At 47.9% G+C, this 18,225-nt stretch overlaps 1 protein-coding gene across 4 annotated transcripts in view; it reads right to left on the bottom strand.

The window, feature by feature from the left end:
- Positions 1–10,290: 10,290 nt before the first annotated feature.
- The window catches only part of PAX5 (paired box 5), a 190,452-nt gene continuing 182,517 nt past the window's right edge, over positions 10,291–18,225 (bottom strand). For all 4 annotated transcript variants that reach the window (XM_053573987.1, XM_053574010.1, XM_053573995.1 and 1 more), the window contains one exon: positions 10,291–17,435. In XM_053573987.1, the coding sequence (XP_053429962.1) occupies positions 17,359–17,435 (77 nt within the window). In that variant the 3' untranslated portion in view covers positions 10,291–17,358. The remainder of the gene's footprint in view (positions 17,436–18,225) is intronic.

Genomic DNA, 18,225 nt, shown 5'->3' with positions numbered 1-18,225 from the left:
ATTTATTTATTTTGAGACAGAGTCTCACTCTGTTGCTTGAGCTGGTCAGACTCCTGGGTTCAATCTCAATCCTCTTGCCCTGGCCTCTTGAGTAGTTGGGACTTAAAAGCATCCACCACAATGCTGGGCTAATTTTTTCTATTTTTAGTAGAGACAGGACCTTGCTCTTGCTCAGGCTGGTCTCAAATTCCTAAGCTCAAGGGATCCTCCTGCCTCGGCCTCCCCAAGTGCTTGGATTGCAGGTGTGAGTGACTGTGCCCTACCAGAAGCAAATTTCGAAGGCAGCACTACCAGAATTGGGGTGAGGCAAGGAGGAGGTGGGGGATAAATCCTCTGACTTCTCAGTCTTCTTTCTCTCCATTTTCTTGCTGTGCCTCCCACTGGCTGGATCCATCCACTCTGAAGGCAGAAGACAGGGAGTCTGGGCCATATGGCCCATGGAGGTCAACTTCATGGGATACAGAGCAGGACAGAGAAAAGCGATGGAGCTGGTGGGGGGTTAGGGTGAATGGAGAATACCCAGCTTATCCTCTCATGGTGCCTCAGGCCACCCCCAGCAGGGAGGCCATGGCCTCCTCTGAGAAGCCACAGGAAAATGTGTCTCAGGACCAAATAGAAATGTCTCTACAGAGGGCTCTGCATGGCATAGACATGATCAGCAGCTGCCTTTTATAGCATCCCTTCACTGTCACAGCGCTCTGCCCAACCCAGCTGGGCCAAAGCAGTTCTAAACTCTGAGTTTCTTTTTTCACCTCTCTCCCTGCTGAGGAGCTTGTCTCCGTTTTCTTTCTGACACCTTCTGAATAATGACACCAGACCTTGAAACCAATGAGTCGTGAATCAAAGTGGCTTCTTGCTATCATAAAAGAGATGTTCTAAACCCCAAACATAAAGATCATTTTATCTTTATTAATAGTTTAATGCAACCGAGAAAGCTATTTGACATTTTTTACACCTCCAACTCTTTCTTTCATGCATTGCTGGTCAGATTACACCAAGGTTCAGCCACTTAAATCCACTTAATAACTGACTAAATTCTACACTGAATTTACATTGAGCTACAAGCTGATTCTAGGATACAGATGAATTTTCTAGTGGGGAAAAAAAAAAGCCCCAGCCCATGCCCTGACTCCAAAGTTGTAAATCTGCTCTAATAATGAAAAAGGAATTAGTCAAACTATTGGGAGTGATATCATGTTTAACAGCTCTTCCTGATGGAGACATGGCAGCACATAGTAGAGAAAGGTATGTCGATTCATAATCAAGCATGAGACATTTTCTTCACCTCTATAATTAAAGCACACACATGAAAATGCACATGGGAAATTAATTGAAAACACCTGGAATTGAGGCATGGCGAACAATTTGACCTTTCCCAACTGCTGGAAGGCCCGGCACACATTAGTGCATGACATTGTGAGGAGAAAGGTTTGGTCATTAATGACACCTGAGTTAGAATAACATCTAATTGGCTAATTTCTCCATTATAGCGACACACACACATACAGCATTACAAACACTACCACCACGGTCGCTATCATCACCATCACCCCCACCACATCACAAACACGTATCCAGATACTTAGGACTACAGTTAACCCATGGAGCTAACTACACACTGCAGCCCAGCACCACACACACAGATATATAAGCCACATCCTGCACACATACACGCAAATATTTTTTCAGTAAGATGTACGTGCATGAGCTTGTACGTTGCACACAATTACTCACAAGAAAAACTTAGTGGAGAAAGGGGAAAGACATTTTTTCAGCCTCTCCTCAACTTCCCAGAAGGAAAAAAATTGTAACTGTCAGAAATGTGATAGGATTGTCAAAGACACATGGAAAAAACCCCAACAAACCATGTAAGTTGTGAAACATAAATCCCAATTCTATTTGTCCTGTGACAGTGTATAAACTACACATTTTTCATCAAAGTAGAAAATTAAAACCCTCCTCAGGTTCAGAATTGCTGAGGAAGTTGGATAAAAACCCTATTGTCCTGGTAAAAGGAGAGACATCTCTTGGTTGAGGATGCTTCAGGACCATGGACAGCAGGGTTTGGCTGGCCTCCCTTACAGTGCTGCTGTGACTGTGTCTACACACCCAGGGCTGTGATGGGCCAAGTATTCCATAGGCTTATTCCTTATTTTAAAAATTCTTTGATTAAGGAGCCCGGGGAGTCCTGGGGCAGCCTCAATCTCCACATGGCTCCTAGCTGCATCTTTTGCTTCAAATCCATAGCTAGTTCTTTCCCTCTACTGAAGCTTACCACGAATCCTGGAAGCTCTTCCAGTACTTTATTTAATTCTGATTGGCTTAACTCCTTCCTCACAAGGAATTCTCCTCAATAACTATCAGACATAACTAAAATCACTTAATCCCATCCCTTGAAAATTAGAAAATGTTTTTGTATTCCTTCAGAGAATTATCTGTTTATTCCCACATTTAGCTTTCTTTTTCCTAATCCAGTTTGTTAACCAGAAGGAAATGACCTAAGATGTTTTTAAAAAATGCAATTCTTTTAGTGGATTTCCTGTGAAATGTTTTTTCAAAGCCACATGAAGACTAAATAACAACATATTTTGGTTTATTCTCAGCCAGACATCATTCTTCCTCTGAAAAGCCTCGTGGGCTTTGCAGAAGCCATACTTATCCCCTGATAGTTTGTCTCCCTTAGACCCTCCAAGTCACTATTTTTTTTTTTTTCAGGCAGAGTCTCATGTTGTCACATTGGGTAGAGTGCTATGACATCACAGCTCACAGCAACCTCAAACTCTTGGGCTTAAGCGATTCTCTTGCCTCAGCCTCCCAAGTAGCTGGGACTACAGGCGCCTGCCACAATGCCCAACTATTTTTTTTGTTATTGTTGTTGCAATTGCCATTGTTTTAGTTGGCCCAGGTTGGGTTAGAACCTGCCAGCCTTGATGTATGTGGCCAGCACCCTACCCACTGAGCTACGGGTGCAGCCCCAAGTTTTTAATAGCTCCCCTTTGAAAACTTCTCTTCATGGGCAACCTGACTAGGGGTTACATCCAGTGATAGGTGGCTCATGTGGCCAGAATTCTCTACTTTCTTCCCAGTCTTTGGGTGGGCATTCGTGTTCACTGAGCTCTAGTTCACTAGATCAGCAGGATAAACTGCCTGGGGGCTTTCAAGCCTTTTTGAAGGCCCTTTCCACATGAAAGACCAGACCCAAGGGCCCTCACCTTTGACTCTGAGTCTTCCTGGTGAATGCTTGGTCCCTTGATTGTGATTCATTTAGAACCACACAGTCATTGAGATTGTGAGGTGGAAGGACCAGAAATCACGTGGTTCATCCTTACGTCTCCTACTCAATTGTGAAGATGAGGACCTTCTGACATGCGTGTGAAAGTAATTAGGTAGCGTGATGACAGTTCTCTCTTGTGAATTTCTGAAGCAGGTCTGAGTCCTCTGCCATCCTTACACAAGTCTTCCCTGTCTCCTATCTCTTTTCAATTTGCTTCAATAAATATCTATTCAGTAATGATTTGTTGAATAAATGAAGAAATGTGTCTCTACTCTGATCAACGAGGAGATGGAGATACGGCAGAAACTACCACTGATGTTCCAATATCCACTCTCTCCCGTTCCCAGAGTGACAGGATTTGTAGCTGGACAAGCAGGGTTGCTCAAAGTGGAGATTATATCTCAGCTTCCCTTGAAGCTAGATATGGCCCCAGGGTCCAGTCTGGTGATGCAAGAGTGTCAAATTCCCGCTTCCTAGAACCTTACTCAAGAAACAGCTGGTTCCCTGTTCTTCATCTCCTCTGTCCTGTTGTCAGGAATCTTGATGCTGCCATGTTGGGTCTGGAGCTGAGGCGAACAGCCTCAGAGGGTGAGGATGACTGAGTCTGGTCCCTGTTGGCCTCTTCAGCCAAGTTTCTGTGTTAGCCCTGGATCGCCACCCCCAGACTCCGTATGTGAAAGAAGATAATCTGTCTTCCTGTTATTTGGAAGCAAGGCAGAAGGTCAGAGTGGATCAGGAGCAAGACAACTGATTGCAATCCAAGAGATTCTTTCAGTTCTTCCAGGTTCACCAAGCTTGGTGTCAGTCTGAGTTCAGCCAAAGGCAGGGCAAAGGTGAAGAGCAGGGAGCTGGGCAGGGCGTGTTCCTGCCATTCTTTTGCTTCAGCTTATTCTGCCCTCCATGGCTCCAGAGTCAGCAGAAAACACTGAGTGAAGCTGATGTTCAAATTCTCTGGGATTCACAGGTGCCGTGAAGATACAGTTTGGCTAGCTGTTTCCTAGACCCATTTTCTGTTCTTCCTCAGCCACAGCTGGATTACAGTGCTCAGCTTCTCTTGTAGTTGGGTTTGGCCACAGGACTGGGTTCTGGCCAATAGAATGTGAGTGGAAATAATAGGTACCACTTCCAGCCCTGCCCATAAAACCTCCCAAGGCAAGATACTCCGTGCTCTTTCCATTTTTTTTTTTTTTTTGCAGGCCTGCAGGCAAACAAGGTGAACTTGGAACTTGGAAGACAGCAGAACCAAACCAAGAAAAGAGACTGGATCCCTGAGTCACCTTGTGGGAGACTGCCTGCCTACCAGAAATGCTACATTCAGCAGTTACGTGAGCAAAAGATAGATTTCTATTGAGTTAAGACATTGCAGGTATGGGAGATGTTTGTTACATCAGCTGGAATCACTTTAACCAATACACAAGTTCACACAGTGAATGAGAAAACAAGTCTGCATCCACATACTACATGCTTTAAGAGCTTCTAGTTTTAGGATTTTATTTGCCATGCTCTATAAAGTATGCATAATGTTTTAATTCCACTTCACAGAAAGGTTTTCTTTCTAAACCCTCTTCAGGGGCCTTCCCTATTAAAACAGCCCATTTATAGAAACTACTACTTAGCATTTTTGGAACTTGTTATCCTATTCAGCAGAGTCTAAGTCAGGAGGCTTTGAACTCGGACAATTACTGCTCTTGATTAACAACAAGAACTGATGAGTTGGCCTTTCCAGTGTGCTAAGCAAACTCAGCCAAGCAGAAAATATCACTGAAGGGGAAACAACGGGAAGTGATTTTCTTGGTTACATTACGAGCCGTCACGATATTTACACATGTTTGTGGATAATGTGGGAACCTCTGCTGTTACGTGCCCTTTCAGGCGACACCACTAGGCTTGAAACACAGTGTTTCCCTCTTGACCTGGGCTGTCAGTGTCATCCTGTGTTTTCAGGCAGCAGCCAGGCTAGTGGAAAACCCACAGACCGGAGTGGCCAGGCCCCAGGGCATGCTCTCCACTCCACCCTTTGAAGTCTCTACCCCTCCAGGGGTCCCCCAGGCCAGCACCCAGGCGTAGAGATGAACGGGCAGCTTGGCTGCAGTACAGGGGCCTGCTTGTTTCCCAGCACATTTGCCAGAACTGGGTATTTTTTTTTTTTAAGATCTTTGTGAAGTTGATTCATATTTTTAAACTTGGACTGAACATTCATTAATATTTAGTGTGCGTTCATTTGTGAATGACCCGTGCTTGTTCTTTACCCATCTCTCTGGTGAAAATGGTAGTATCTTCATATAATTGCACACACATTTTTTGTATTTTAAGGGCCTTGTACCTTTTCACATTTCTTGAGTTTATTTTCCAAGTTATTTTTCTTTGTATTTTGTTAAATTGGGGGGCGGGGCATATAAAATGAAAAAAAATCAGTCAACTATTTCAATCTTTTCCTTTGAGACTTTTCTATCTTTTCAAAGCTTGTTCCATTTGGAATTTTGAAATATGTTTCTCTATCACTCCATTTGTTTTATTTTAAAAACTTTTACTGTAACTTTCTAATCCATCAGGAGTTTATCTGAATGTAAGGTAAAGACCTGCCCGAGGCCATGTTGGGAGTTCATATCTGAGGACTAGAAGCCTCTGGCTTGGAGAGACAGGGTAGAGGTTCCTGGGGAGAGGTGACTTTCAACAGGCTAGGATTGGGTTTGGGGGTCTCTTTACCCTCAGGTGGTATTATGGACTAAATGTGTCACCCCCCAATTTTATTTATTTCTTTACTAAACACTGAGATTAACAAGCAATACCCTCAAATTTATAAGTTGAAGTCCTCACTTTCAGTACCTCTGAGTACGACTGTTATTTGAAAATAGGGTCGTTAAGAGGTAATTAAGTTAAAATGAGGGCATCGAGGTGTCATAACCCAGTATAACTGACACCTTTATAGAAAGAGATTATGGCCAGGCTCAGTGGCTCACACCTATAATTCCAGCACTTTGATGGGCTGAGGTGAGAGGATTGCTTGTAGCCAAGAGTTCAAGGCTGCAGTGAGCTATGATCTCTCCACTGTACTTCATCCTGGACAATAGACAGAGTGAGGGTCTGTCTCTAAATCCACAACAACAACAAAAAACCGAGAAGGAGAAAGAATTTAGGGCACAGACACAGTACTGAGAGCAGACCCCTCTGTATAGACACACTGAGAAGGCAGCCATCTGCAAGACAAGGAGAGAGGCCTCAGAAATAACCAACCCTGCCAACACATTGATCTTGGACTTCTAGCCTTCAGAATTGTGAGAAAATTAATTCCTCTTGCTTTAGCCTCCCAGTTTGGAGCACCGTGCCATGTAGCCCCAGCAGACTAACGAAGGTAGGCTCAGGGCTGGTTTGAAGTGTGGTTTGTCAAATCTTCCATCACAGCCTGCTGGTCAGACCAAGCCAAGATAACAATGTTAATTTTAAAAAATTATTTTTATGTTGTGTATAATGCATGTGCACTGAAGAAAAATTAGGCCAAATAGATAAATGAATAAGAACACTTGGGCACCAATGCCCCTATGTCTCCTGCAGAGAGGGCCTCCCAGTGATGGCTCTTAGAGCTGGCCGCCTCCTTCTCCTCAGGCTTTTTAGTCCCTGGGTCTTGTCCAGGGACAGTTATGGAGGCAAGAGGCAGTGTGCTGGCGAGGACATAGTCATACTAAGTCAGCCAGAGAGTTGCCTCCCCTTCCCCTGGCCAGGAAGTCCTGAGGCTATTAGATCTGCTCCCACCTCCACCTGAAGTAAGCGCCTCCCTGGTGCCCCCTGAGGAGGGCTGTAGCCTGTTTGTATCTGCCACCTCCCTTCCTACTGGAGCAACCCCATCAACTAGGAAATGGTATGAGCTCAGGCTAGCTCTCACCTTTGATCCAGAACCCAGCTTAGCCTTCCCCTTTGACCCAGCAGCACTCAGAGAGCCTGGGGGCCAGGGGAGGCCACAGTGTCTAGTTAGCTCAGAGGCCAAGAGTTTGGTATCTCCTCCCAACACACCTGTTTTCCCATCTGTGGGGCTGCATTCATATTGTCACCCCTGCTTGGAACACTTTTCTTTCCTACTTTCTCTGCAAAGTTTCTTGTCGAAATGTTGCTCACCTTTCACAGTTCAGCTCACGAGCCACCTCTTCCAGGAAGCCTTTCCTGAATACCCTTTCCCCAACTTAATGGAATCCCTCCTCTGAGCCCACACCTCCCTGTCTGCCCAGCTGTAGGTGACACTAGCCATGTGATACCTAGAATTAAAGCATGCACATTACCTGCCCCCAGAGATCAAGCTTCTGGGTGGTTCATTCCATCCTCCTCTTCTCAAACCTAGCAAGGAACTAGGTTCCTTGTAGAGGAATATTCCTAGTGGAGGAACTGACTAGGGTTTGACTTTTGGGTGTAAAAGTTTGACTTCTTTACAGCTGAGAAGCCATCTTGGCAAAACTCCTGTTGTTCATTTGGAAAAACTTTCACACAAAGCATGAACAATGTTTGTTTCTCAAGACATACTTAAGGTAAATGCTATGATATTTATACCCATTATACAGATCAAGAAACCAAGGCTTCCAGAAGTTAAGAGACCGCTTATATCAGCAGACTGATCCCAGCTGTGGCTCTTAGGAAGCCTGTAGTGGCTTCCTCCTCCCACGGATGGTATCGAGGTACCTAGCTCTTAGCCCTGGGCCTGGCTGCAGAGGACATCGTCTGTGACTGTCACTGAATGCAAAGGGGCTGCTGGAGGCTGCCTGAGGCTGCCCAGGGCTGGCACTTTCATCCCCCTTACCTGGAGGCCTTGCTCATTGCCTGTACTTTGCTGTCATGTGGGGGCTGCATGTGATCTGATTATTACAGATCCTGGTACCCCATTTCTGACAAGAGCAGGCACATTGACCCCAGAAAACCAGGGACAAGAGCCACAGTGTCAGGGACTGAAGTGTCAGGGACTGAAGTGCCTGCCCTGCTTCATCCATTCCCATTCCTGTAGTTCTGGAGTCCAGTTTCAGTTGCTAAACACATTTGCTTCTATTTGAAGTTTATGCTCTAACTCGGGAGCATGGGAAGAAAGGAGCGGGCCAGCACTCTGCTGTGTCTCTCTCTCTCCCCCCCAGGAATCACCTTCGTCACCGTCCATTGCAGAAATGAATGGAGGCCGTGCATCCTGCTTTATTAAATATGGATGAGTTGCAGTCCACGGCCCCCACGCGGTCACTTGCCCACTCCATCTCTGGCAATTACTGAGTTGCACACACTGTGCCAAGGGGCGCAGTGGTCCCTGCCTGCCCTTGCACGCTGACATCGCCCGGCGGGGCAGGGCTCAGGTCTGCAGCTTCCCTGCCCCCTGATGAAAAGCCACCTCTGGGTTTCCATGTAGCCAACATGCTCAGTTGTAAGGACTTAGGGATGAGGCATCTCCCATAGAAGGATTGTAGATTCTTCAGATTCTGAACTCTGGCCAGATATGGCCTATGGCTTTGGGACCTAAGGAGAGGTCTCCTGGCATGAGTTGCTCCTGAGCTGTGTCTGCACCCAGACATCTTAGGTCCAAAAGACTCATCTTGGATCAAGATGAAAAACATATAAACAGTCATACATTATTCACTGAGTATTTGTCATGGGTTAACTTCAGGCTCATGACCTCCCAGGGGATTGTCAACCTTACATTGTTGGGGTCCTTGTTTGCTCTGTATGCTGCTATACCCCCCTAGTGCCAAGGACAGAGTAGATAATCAATATTTTTTGAATAAATGAGGTGGGTATTGCTAACCATCTGGGGGCTGAAGAAGTTGAGGTTAAAGAACTTTGCCTGTTGCAGCCCAATTCATAATTGTTAAGTCATGGAAAAAGCCCAAGTGCCCATCAATCTACGAATGGATTAATAAACTGTGGTATATGTACACCATGGAATATTATGCAGCCTTAAAGAAAGATGGAGACTTTGCCTCTTACATGTTCACATGGATAGAGCTGGAACATATTCTTCTTAGTAAAGTATCTCAAGAATGGAGGAAAAAGTATCCAGTGTACTCAGCCCTACTATGAAACTAATTTGTGGCTTTCATATGAAAGCTATAACCAAGTTACAACCTAAGAATATGGGGAAGGGGGAGAGGGAGAGAAGGGAGGGGGGAGGATGGGCGGAGGGAGGGTGATTGGTGGGATTACACCTGTGGTGCGTCTTACAAAGGTACATGTGTGTCCCGACCCGCGGGACAGCAACGGGGGGCGCAGGAACCACCTAAAGGAGAAAAACAAACAAGGGGCGCGAGAAAGGGAGACAAGACAGTTTTCTGATCAAGTCTCAAATTTTATTGAAAAAATTTGTGCTTTATAAGCATTACGGGGAAGGTGGGTGTGTCTTGTTGGGAGGTTCAGAGGAGTTGTTAACTGGGAATTGGCTAGAGTAAGTAAGATGGGGCATAAGGTGATTGGTTGGCTAGTTGCCGGGTAAAGTTACCGGGAAAAGGTAAAACTGTTTTTTACTTGAAGAGGAAGTAAGGCCGAGCTGTACCTTATATGGCTTCCGACACATGTGAAACTTAGTAAATGTAGAATATAAATGTCTTAACACAATAAGAAAATGCAAGGAAGACTATGTTAACCAGTGTGATGAAAATGTGTCAAATGGTCTATAAAACCATGGTGCCCCACGATCGCATTAATGTACACAGCTATCATTTAATAATTAAAAAAAAATAAAGAACTTTGCCAAGGTTCCATAGCTCATGACTTTCTCACCTGGGAGTCAATTCCAAGTGGGGTCTCAATCATCACTCTACCCTACCAAGCCAGCCAGCAGCTTGCCTGGGGACCTCTTCATGGCAGACTTTGCCCCTCCCACCCCCTACCCAGGCCAGATTCCAATGCCACACACAACGTATCATTCTGGATGCATGCATTTGTTCTGACCCCGATGTAATCTGGAGAGCCTCAAACTCCCTGCAACCACATGTGGTTTTGTCATGCTTGTCAAAGATCATCTACAAACTAGTAAAAACAAACGAGATCATATCCTTTTCTTGAACTTAAAAAATTACTTTTATTTTAGGAACCAATAAAATTATGGCAAATATTTACAAATAATTATCTCACATAAAGGTTACATAAAATCAATTCTTCACAGGTAACAGCCACTCATGAAAAGACACACAGATATTGAAACTACTCCAATCTTATTGCATGTTTCTCCAACTAATCTAAAATAAAGGTGTTGCAGTCAACCATTTAACTTAAAATAAAGCCACAAATTTCAGGTTTGACAAGGCAAAAAAAAAAAGTAAAAAAAAAATGAAACCAAAACCCCACCCCTGTTTTCTCCCAAGTCCCACCCGCCCCAGCCCTGCCCTCCTCCCAACAACAACAACAAAAAAATATGTCCAACATCTTTGGCAAATTGGCACTGCTGTAATTACATTCAAATATTATTACGCACAAAAGCAACACACGTCACTAAGAAAAAAAAGAAACCACCAATATTTCAAGTCAGTTATTTTCTACTAGAAAAAAAGAATACAAAACATACACATTTTTAAGAAGCATTATTTTTTCAATCTGTTGGAGACACATTATCTCCCACTTTCAAAGGCAATTCAATTGTGGGTTTTTTTGTTGTTTTTTTTTTTGTACATTTTTTTTTTTTTTTTACAAGTAAGCGTCTATGCAGGCATCACAAACTTTGGCGGATACAGTAGATATGTATTTCTTTGATGCTGGAAGGTCAGTCCCTAAGACAAAGTCAAGTGTCTCAAAGAATGAAAAGTGAAACCCATGTGTCTTCCTGGCAAAGAGATCCATTTGCGAAGTAATCTGCATTTCTACAAATACTCAATGTCCAAAGGCCACTACAGAGTGAAAAACCAGGGCAGCATCAGCATCTTCCAGCAGGAGTCAGGGCAAAACCAGAGTCAGATGCCATCCTCAGCCCAACCTGAGGCCCAGCAGCTGGGGTCGAGAAGGGAGGCTCAGGTAATGCCTGGCCCTCTCCACCCACTACCTGACTTGGCATTGGGGGCTCAGGGTCAGGGGATGGACCTGCCTCTTCCTGAGCCCCAGGACAGGCTGCTATCAGATCTGCTCACCTTCTCTGACCAAAGGCAAGGATTGGCATGAGAGACTCGCTTTTTCTGAGTTTCAAGTATGTCTGAGGTGTAGGGGTGTGTGTGTGTGTGTGCGTGTGTGTGTACACGTGTACGGGTGTCTATGCACATTAGAGAGGGGAGGGTCAGATTCTGAGGCTCTGAGCTTTGCCAGGTGTTTAAAATAGACTCAGGATTTATTTATTTTCTTTTTAGTTTTATAGCAATTAATTGGCTATTGATTGGTTGGAATGTTCAACTCTCCATTTCCTCAAATACAATAAAATAGTTTCATTAAAATGTATTCATGCTTGAAAATAAGGGAGCCATTAAATGGTTTCCTTTCTGTTCCACTCCAAGGGAAATACGCCATTTGTAAATCAAAAATCCATCATCTAAAATCACTTGTTCCTAATGATGCTTTTGGAGAAGATGAGGGACGTGGCCATAAGCAGGTGATTTGGGGGACAAAGGCAGCTCAGTGGCCCAGCAGCCACAGCCATAAGCCCAGGTGGGCCCAGATTGTAGCAGGGGAAGCTGCAGTGTGGCCTCCTCCTGCTGGGTCCCAGGGCAGGGAGGGGGAATGTGACTGCCAAGTCACCCCTACCCTGCTGTTTCACCTGCTTGTCTCCCCTGACCCTGCTCAGTCACTGGAAGCTGATGGGCAGGTTTCTGCCTCTGTCTCTCCTGCTACAGGCCAAGTTCACTACCCGAGACCAGCTCCATTGGGGAATTTGTTGAGATTCCCTCAGTAAAGAGATAAACAGCTCTGTTTTCTCCTTGCGCTGCTCAGGGGTCCAAGATGTGGGAAGAAGAATATCTAGACTTACTGAAGGTTGGTTCTGTTTACTCCTGGACTAAAACTCTAGAATGGCAGTGACAAGATTCTGAGGTCCCCTTCCAATGTGGGGGTGTCTAGGGATGGGGCCTCAGTGCTGAGGAATTACCAGAGAAGGAAGGAAAGACTGGTGCTTGCCTGCTCCTGGTAGACAGCCTGTTTCAGAGAAGCTGCTGCCTCGTCAAGAGAGCGAGTGGGCAGGGGGCTCACTGCCCGGCCTCTACAGCCGGCCCCTCGGGACCTGCCACTGCTAGAGGTGCTGCTGTGAGCTGACAGTGGGGAGCACAGATCAACATTGTGACTCCCCATAAATATGCAAGAGGGTGTCTTGAGGTCCGGGGACAAGGGGGCAACAGGGCACACGGGCTGCAGGGGCTACAGGGGCTGCCGAGAGGTGGGGCAGACTGTAGCTAGGAGTCGTGGCCTGACTGTCCAACTTCCAATAATGCGTTTTGTTACCTCTTGAGAAATGCACTTGCCTTGGACCTCTGTGAGGCCAGAAGAACTAAAAGAATAAATTTACCAGGAGGGCTGGTGTGCATGCCTGAGAATCATCAGAGGCAGGCCCTCGATGGGTGACAAGACCTCTTAGCAGGGCCACTGTGAGCTGGTGCAGCCCAGAGTCCTATGGGACCCACTCACGCCAGCTGGGCCTGGCCTCTCTGCGGGCCTGGATTTGTTTCTACCCTCCTGGGAGGCTGTATCTCAGAAATAGCTTGTTTCTGGGTTATCTGTCTGAGTGGTTGGTTTGTTTTTAAGATTTGCTCTCCATCACTTGGAGCTAAATTCTGCCTGAAATGTCATCCAGAGGGGGTGACTGGAGCCATAGGCTGCCAAAGGCAGGGCAGTCACTTGGGGGTATGACTTCTCATAAAGGGAATCGCCCTTCAGTGCCCTGTGGCCACATTCAAGCCTATTCCCTGTGCTTGTGAAAGGCCCCACCTTAAAGCCAACAGCTCCCTGCATCCCTACCAGCTCTGACATTCTGCTTTACGCCACCTTCAAAGCCCATGGTCTGCGAGAGTCCAGACGATGCCTGGGACGGCTGCAGGGGCTGGGCGTGCCTGTTTCTGCACGGACTTGCTGGACAACCCGAAGCATACCTCTCACCTCTCCGGGCTCCTGTCTCCTCCACATCTTCAACAAGGACAAGAAGGTGAAGAAGAAAGGGGCATTTGACAGAGACCAGGGTCACAAGCCAGTAGCCAGCAGGTCAAATGTGGCCATAGACATATTTTTCTCTTGACTGGCAGAGCATTTTACCTTTCCATACTTGAACTTGAACACCAACAGGCGGGGGGGACAAGCGCCCTCTGGGCGTCTCAGGCCCCACCACACTGTACTGCCTGTGTCCCGCCTTTCTCTGGCTGGCCTGGGAAGCAGTTAGTTCAGGGCCCTGGAGATTGTAATCTGTGTTTGCTGGGCCTGGGGATACCCTGATGGCCCAGGCTTGGACACTCTGTGTATTATCACACCCAGGCCTGGACTCAGTTCCAAAATGGGGAGAACAAAGTAAAGGGGAATGAAGAGACAGCTCATGACATGGGCACCCTGGGTCCCGGGAGTCAGAGCTGTGCAGAGGTCTATCACAGATTATGGTGTGGACTTGGACAAGCTCCAACCCCCGAGTCTCAGAGTACAGGAGGAAAAGACTCTGAATGAAACCTCAGAAGTGCTGTTGTAAATTTGGGCAAGACTCTGCAGGATGCAAAGTTTATGGGAATCAATTTGGACCAGTAAAGCCACAAACCCCCAGACCCCTAGGTCCGGCCAGCCTCTGGGTCTTTGTTCTCTTTTTTTCCTTATTTGGGTCTGGAGCGTTTCTGGGAGAGTGAGGGGTACGTATCTCTAAGGAGAATAGGCTGTGAGCAGAGAACGGGGCCTGGAGATCTAACAGTTCCCTTCCCTCTGTCTTGCCATGTGAGTCCCAAATGTCAGTTTCCCCATCTGTAAATTAGGCATCATGATCTCTGCCCCATGGGATGGGGGAGGATTGCAAAGCACCACACAACACCAGTTATGAAAGGACTGACCCTAACTAAGGCGCCTTGGAAAAGGGATGTTGGGTTTGATATGTCATCAGATTTCTCTAGGTTGGAAGTAGACTAATGGTATGAATTTTTTTCATTAAATCCACAATTTCCTTTCCAAAAAGTCAGAGCTGGAACATAGGGCTGAAGGTCTGTGAAAAAATGCCCCTAGGCCTCCAGCCACAATGCTGGTGAAGCTCTGGACTTGTGTTTTCCGTTCAGAGCTCCACTCAGAATTCAGAATACTCAACGACTGTGTCCTTCGGAAACCTCCTCACCAAGCCCCCGCAGCTTTGCCAGACAGCGTGGGTGCTCCGAACCGGTGAGAGCAGGTCACTGCGTATGAGAACATCCGTGTGCATCCGGGTGCTCTTGTGCTTCTGCCTGGCAGCCCAGGAATCATGTGGTTGTCTAATAAATACAAATTCAATCTGAGGACCAGCAGAGCTCAGGTGAGAGATGAAGGGCCTGGATAGAGCTCGTTTCAGGGCCAAGAAGAGGAACAGCATGGGGAGAGGGGGCTGCTGGAGGCCAGATGGGCTTGGTGGAGGGAGGGTGCTATGTGACTTAGGCAGCTGGTTCAGGGGAGGCTGAGCTCCTCCCAACAGCCTGGAATCACATGGAGGGACCAGGGTCCAAAGATGTGGGTGCACATCATTCTAAGGGAGGAGTGACAGGGGGCAGAGGCCTAAGGCCTGTGCTGCAGACTGCTGACCCACTACTTCCTGCTAAATAGGGAGGAGGGAGGAGTCAGGTAATGTACCTTTTCCTTCCTTACCTGGCAGGTGGAGGCTGGAGCCAGTTTATCCCGGCTCCTGGAGATGGGCTCTGACTCCAGTTACTTTGCTTTTTTGCCCAGTAGGTTCCAGAGGGTGGGTATGACATTGCTGGGTCTGGATGACAGTTCTAACACCCCCTGCCACCCAGTCTGGGGCTCAGAACCATCTCCTGCTACCCTCACTGTCAAACTGTCTCCCCAGGGCTAAGAAGTAGACAGATAGGGTGACCAGGATCACCATGTATTGGAGGTCAGGGGCTGTAGTCCCACTCCCAGCTCTGCCAGTCACTGCTTGGGGACTCCACCTTGCTGAGCCTCAGTTTTCCCTTCTGTTCCACCACCCTGTAGGGGTTTGAGAGGCAAAACACTTAGTGCTGGGATGAGAGCATCTGTTTTGCTCTGCTTTGTCTCCCTGGGAGGTCTTGGGCTTCACCAAGCTGGGCCTCAGTTTCCCCTAAGGGACCTGAACTAGGTCTTTGTCAAGCCGCTTGTGATTCCCGTGACTCTGGGCGTTCTTGTTTCCTGGTAGGACTCAGGTACCACCCCACATGTTTGCTCAGGAGTGGAGGGCCTGTCCCAGCTAGCCCTGCCATGGCCTTAGCTCCTGCAAAAGAGGAAGGGAGGGAGAGAGCTACTGGGTGACCCTATAGGTGACTCCCCTATCCCAAGGCAGCCAAGGCTCAGAGAGGTGAAGGCTCTTGTCTGAGGCCCCACAGCAAAGCAGAAGAGTGGCTGGGATAAAACCTGCCTGACCCCCATCCAGGCTCTCTCTGCCATCCTGGTGACATACAGGCCTTAGAGACACTGTCACATGAGATGACCAAGCCCACTGTCATTGCTGCAATTCAGCCTGGATTTGGACAGGGGCTCCACTTGCCTGTTCTGAGATGGCAAGAGAGACTATATGGGGAATTGAGGCCCCAGGCATTAGAGATGGTGGCACCTGGCACCCCCATCTCAAAACCAGTCCCAGGTCACAATGCCACACTTCCTCATTGCTTTCCTGTTTTCCTTCCCCAAGAGGCCTTCCTCTGTCCCCTATATCTTCCTACCTGGCTTCCTCTGGCCATCCCAGCCTACAGGGAGTTCTCCAAGTCCCCTCTCTGAGCTCCTGTGGTCCTTGGCCATCAGTGACCATCACAGCCCCTTCGATCAACAGGTGGGCATCCACTGTGCAAAATTAGACATCTGCCCCCAACCCAGCACCTCTGCCCCCAGCTGCATGCTAAGCTCTATGAGGACAGGGAGGGACTGCTCAAGAGGACATGCAGAGGTTCTGGCTGGCTGCTGTAGGCTGTTTGTGGTCCTTAGTGCAGGGGAAAGTCCCTTAAGTTAACCATTGTCTAATTGGCTAGGACAGGCTTGCCCAGAATCTGCTCACGAGGGTCCTCAAGGGAAGGTAAAGTGTCCATGGTCAGTGTCCAAAGTGATTTGGGCCTGAATATGCTTCAGAAAACACATAGCTCCAGGGGCTGAGGGAGTCCGGAGAGCCTTGGGCCCCTCTTGGGCTTGGATCAGATGATCTCCTGCACCCCATCCAGCCCTTGGAGGATATCTTGCTTTGCACAGTAGCTGAGGAATCTGAGGAATCTCCCCGGCAGTTCTCTTTGAATTCTTTGATCTGGAAAAAAGCTGCTAATACTCCATTGGCCCCAGGGAAATGGAGACAGGAAGCCAGGGCTTCTCCCAAAAGTGTGTTCCTCTTGGGGAGTCTCAGGGGGAGCCTGCAGCACAACCAGCCCAGTGAGACTCCTGGTTGAGACATGAAAGAAGTAGAGATGAGCAGGAGGCTGGGGGGGCGTGGGCCGAGATGGGCATCCTCTGGTGTCAAGGACAACTCTGAGCTCACCTGGCAGACGGCAGGCACCCAGGGCACAGGGGATGCTCCGTGCACAGGTCTAAGATGTCCCGGGATCCACCAAGAGTGCAGGATACATAATGAGTTGGGCAGTCTGCTAGGTTGGACCCTTGGGCCCACAGAAAATCAAAAAGGTATTTACATGGGTGCTGCTAAAGCAAGTAAAGCAAGCTCTCCTTCCTAGGGCTGGCAGTTGGCTGGGGGACTGGCAGGCTGGGCTGGGCTGCAGTTGTCTGTAGAATGGTCCATTGGTTCTCGGAGACTCAGTGGCCACTGGGAGAAGCTCATCGATTGGCTCTCAGAAATGGACAGGCATCCGGAAGTCCAATAGACCTATCATACAACCCAAGTCCCGGCAGGAGAAGGGGAAGGAGGGAGTTTCAGGCGACTGGGGGAGGTTACTGGGGATGGTCTCAGCAGGCCCCTCTGGCTGTCTTCAGAGGGACTGAAGGCTATCACCCTCAATGATATGTGACACAAGTGCTTGGCGCTCACGTGGCTCCAAGGGTCAGTGGCGGTCGTAGGCAGTGGCGGCTGCAGGTGGGGCAGCTCCTCGGGCAGCAGCGCTGTAATAGTAGGGGGAGCCTGGAAGAGACCGGAGAGAGGGCTGAGGTCAGACCTGGGGTCCCCTTTCCACCAGTCTTCCCCACCTTTCCTCCTCCCTCCCTCTCTATCAGTCCAGGCCACCATCCTCTCTCACCAAGATCTCTGTCCTGGTTTGTTCCCCAACTACAAGACCAATCAGGGCCCGCTCAGGAGATTGCAAGGCTCCTTGCCACCTAGAGCTGGGGTCAGCAGCCAGAGACCCTCAGGCCCATTCCTCCCAACTACTTGTTTTAATGAATCACTTTTCACTGGAACGCAGCCTTGCCCATTTTTTCGTCTGTGGCCACTTTCCTGCTACTATTTAAGAATTAAGTAGTTAGTTGCAACAGAAACTCCATGGCCCTGAAGTCCTAAAATATTTGCTATTTAGCCCTTTACAGAAGTCGATTGCCAGCCCCTGACCTGGAAGATGAAAAATACTCACTTTTTCATTTGGCCTCTTGGTGCTTGGTGACCTAGCCCTTCTGGACTTACCTCCATAGGAACTCCCCTGCCACTCCGCACACACCACGCTCAAGCCCAGCTCAGCTGCATGCAGCTGTTTCATAATGCTGTACGTAATGCTGACAGCTATCCCTCTTCCTCTGTGCCTGGCACTGCCGTGTCCCAGGCAGGTATTAGCTCATTTAAACCTGTGGGGTAAGCCAGGCACAGTGGCTCGCACCTGTAATCCTGGCCCTCTGGGAGGCTGAGGTGGGTGGATCCCTTGAGCTCAGGAGTTTGAGACCAGCCTGAGCAAGAGCAAGACCTGGCTCTTTAAAAAAAATAA

The sequence above is a fragment of the Nycticebus coucang genome, chromosome 2, assembly GCF_027406575.1.
Source record: "Nycticebus coucang isolate mNycCou1 chromosome 2, mNycCou1.pri, whole genome shotgun sequence".
NCBI classification, from domain to species: Eukaryota; Metazoa; Chordata; class Mammalia; order Primates; family Lorisidae; genus Nycticebus; species Nycticebus coucang.
The sequence above is the reverse complement of the archived record's forward strand: the minus strand, read 5'-3'. Positions and strand labels throughout refer to the sequence as shown.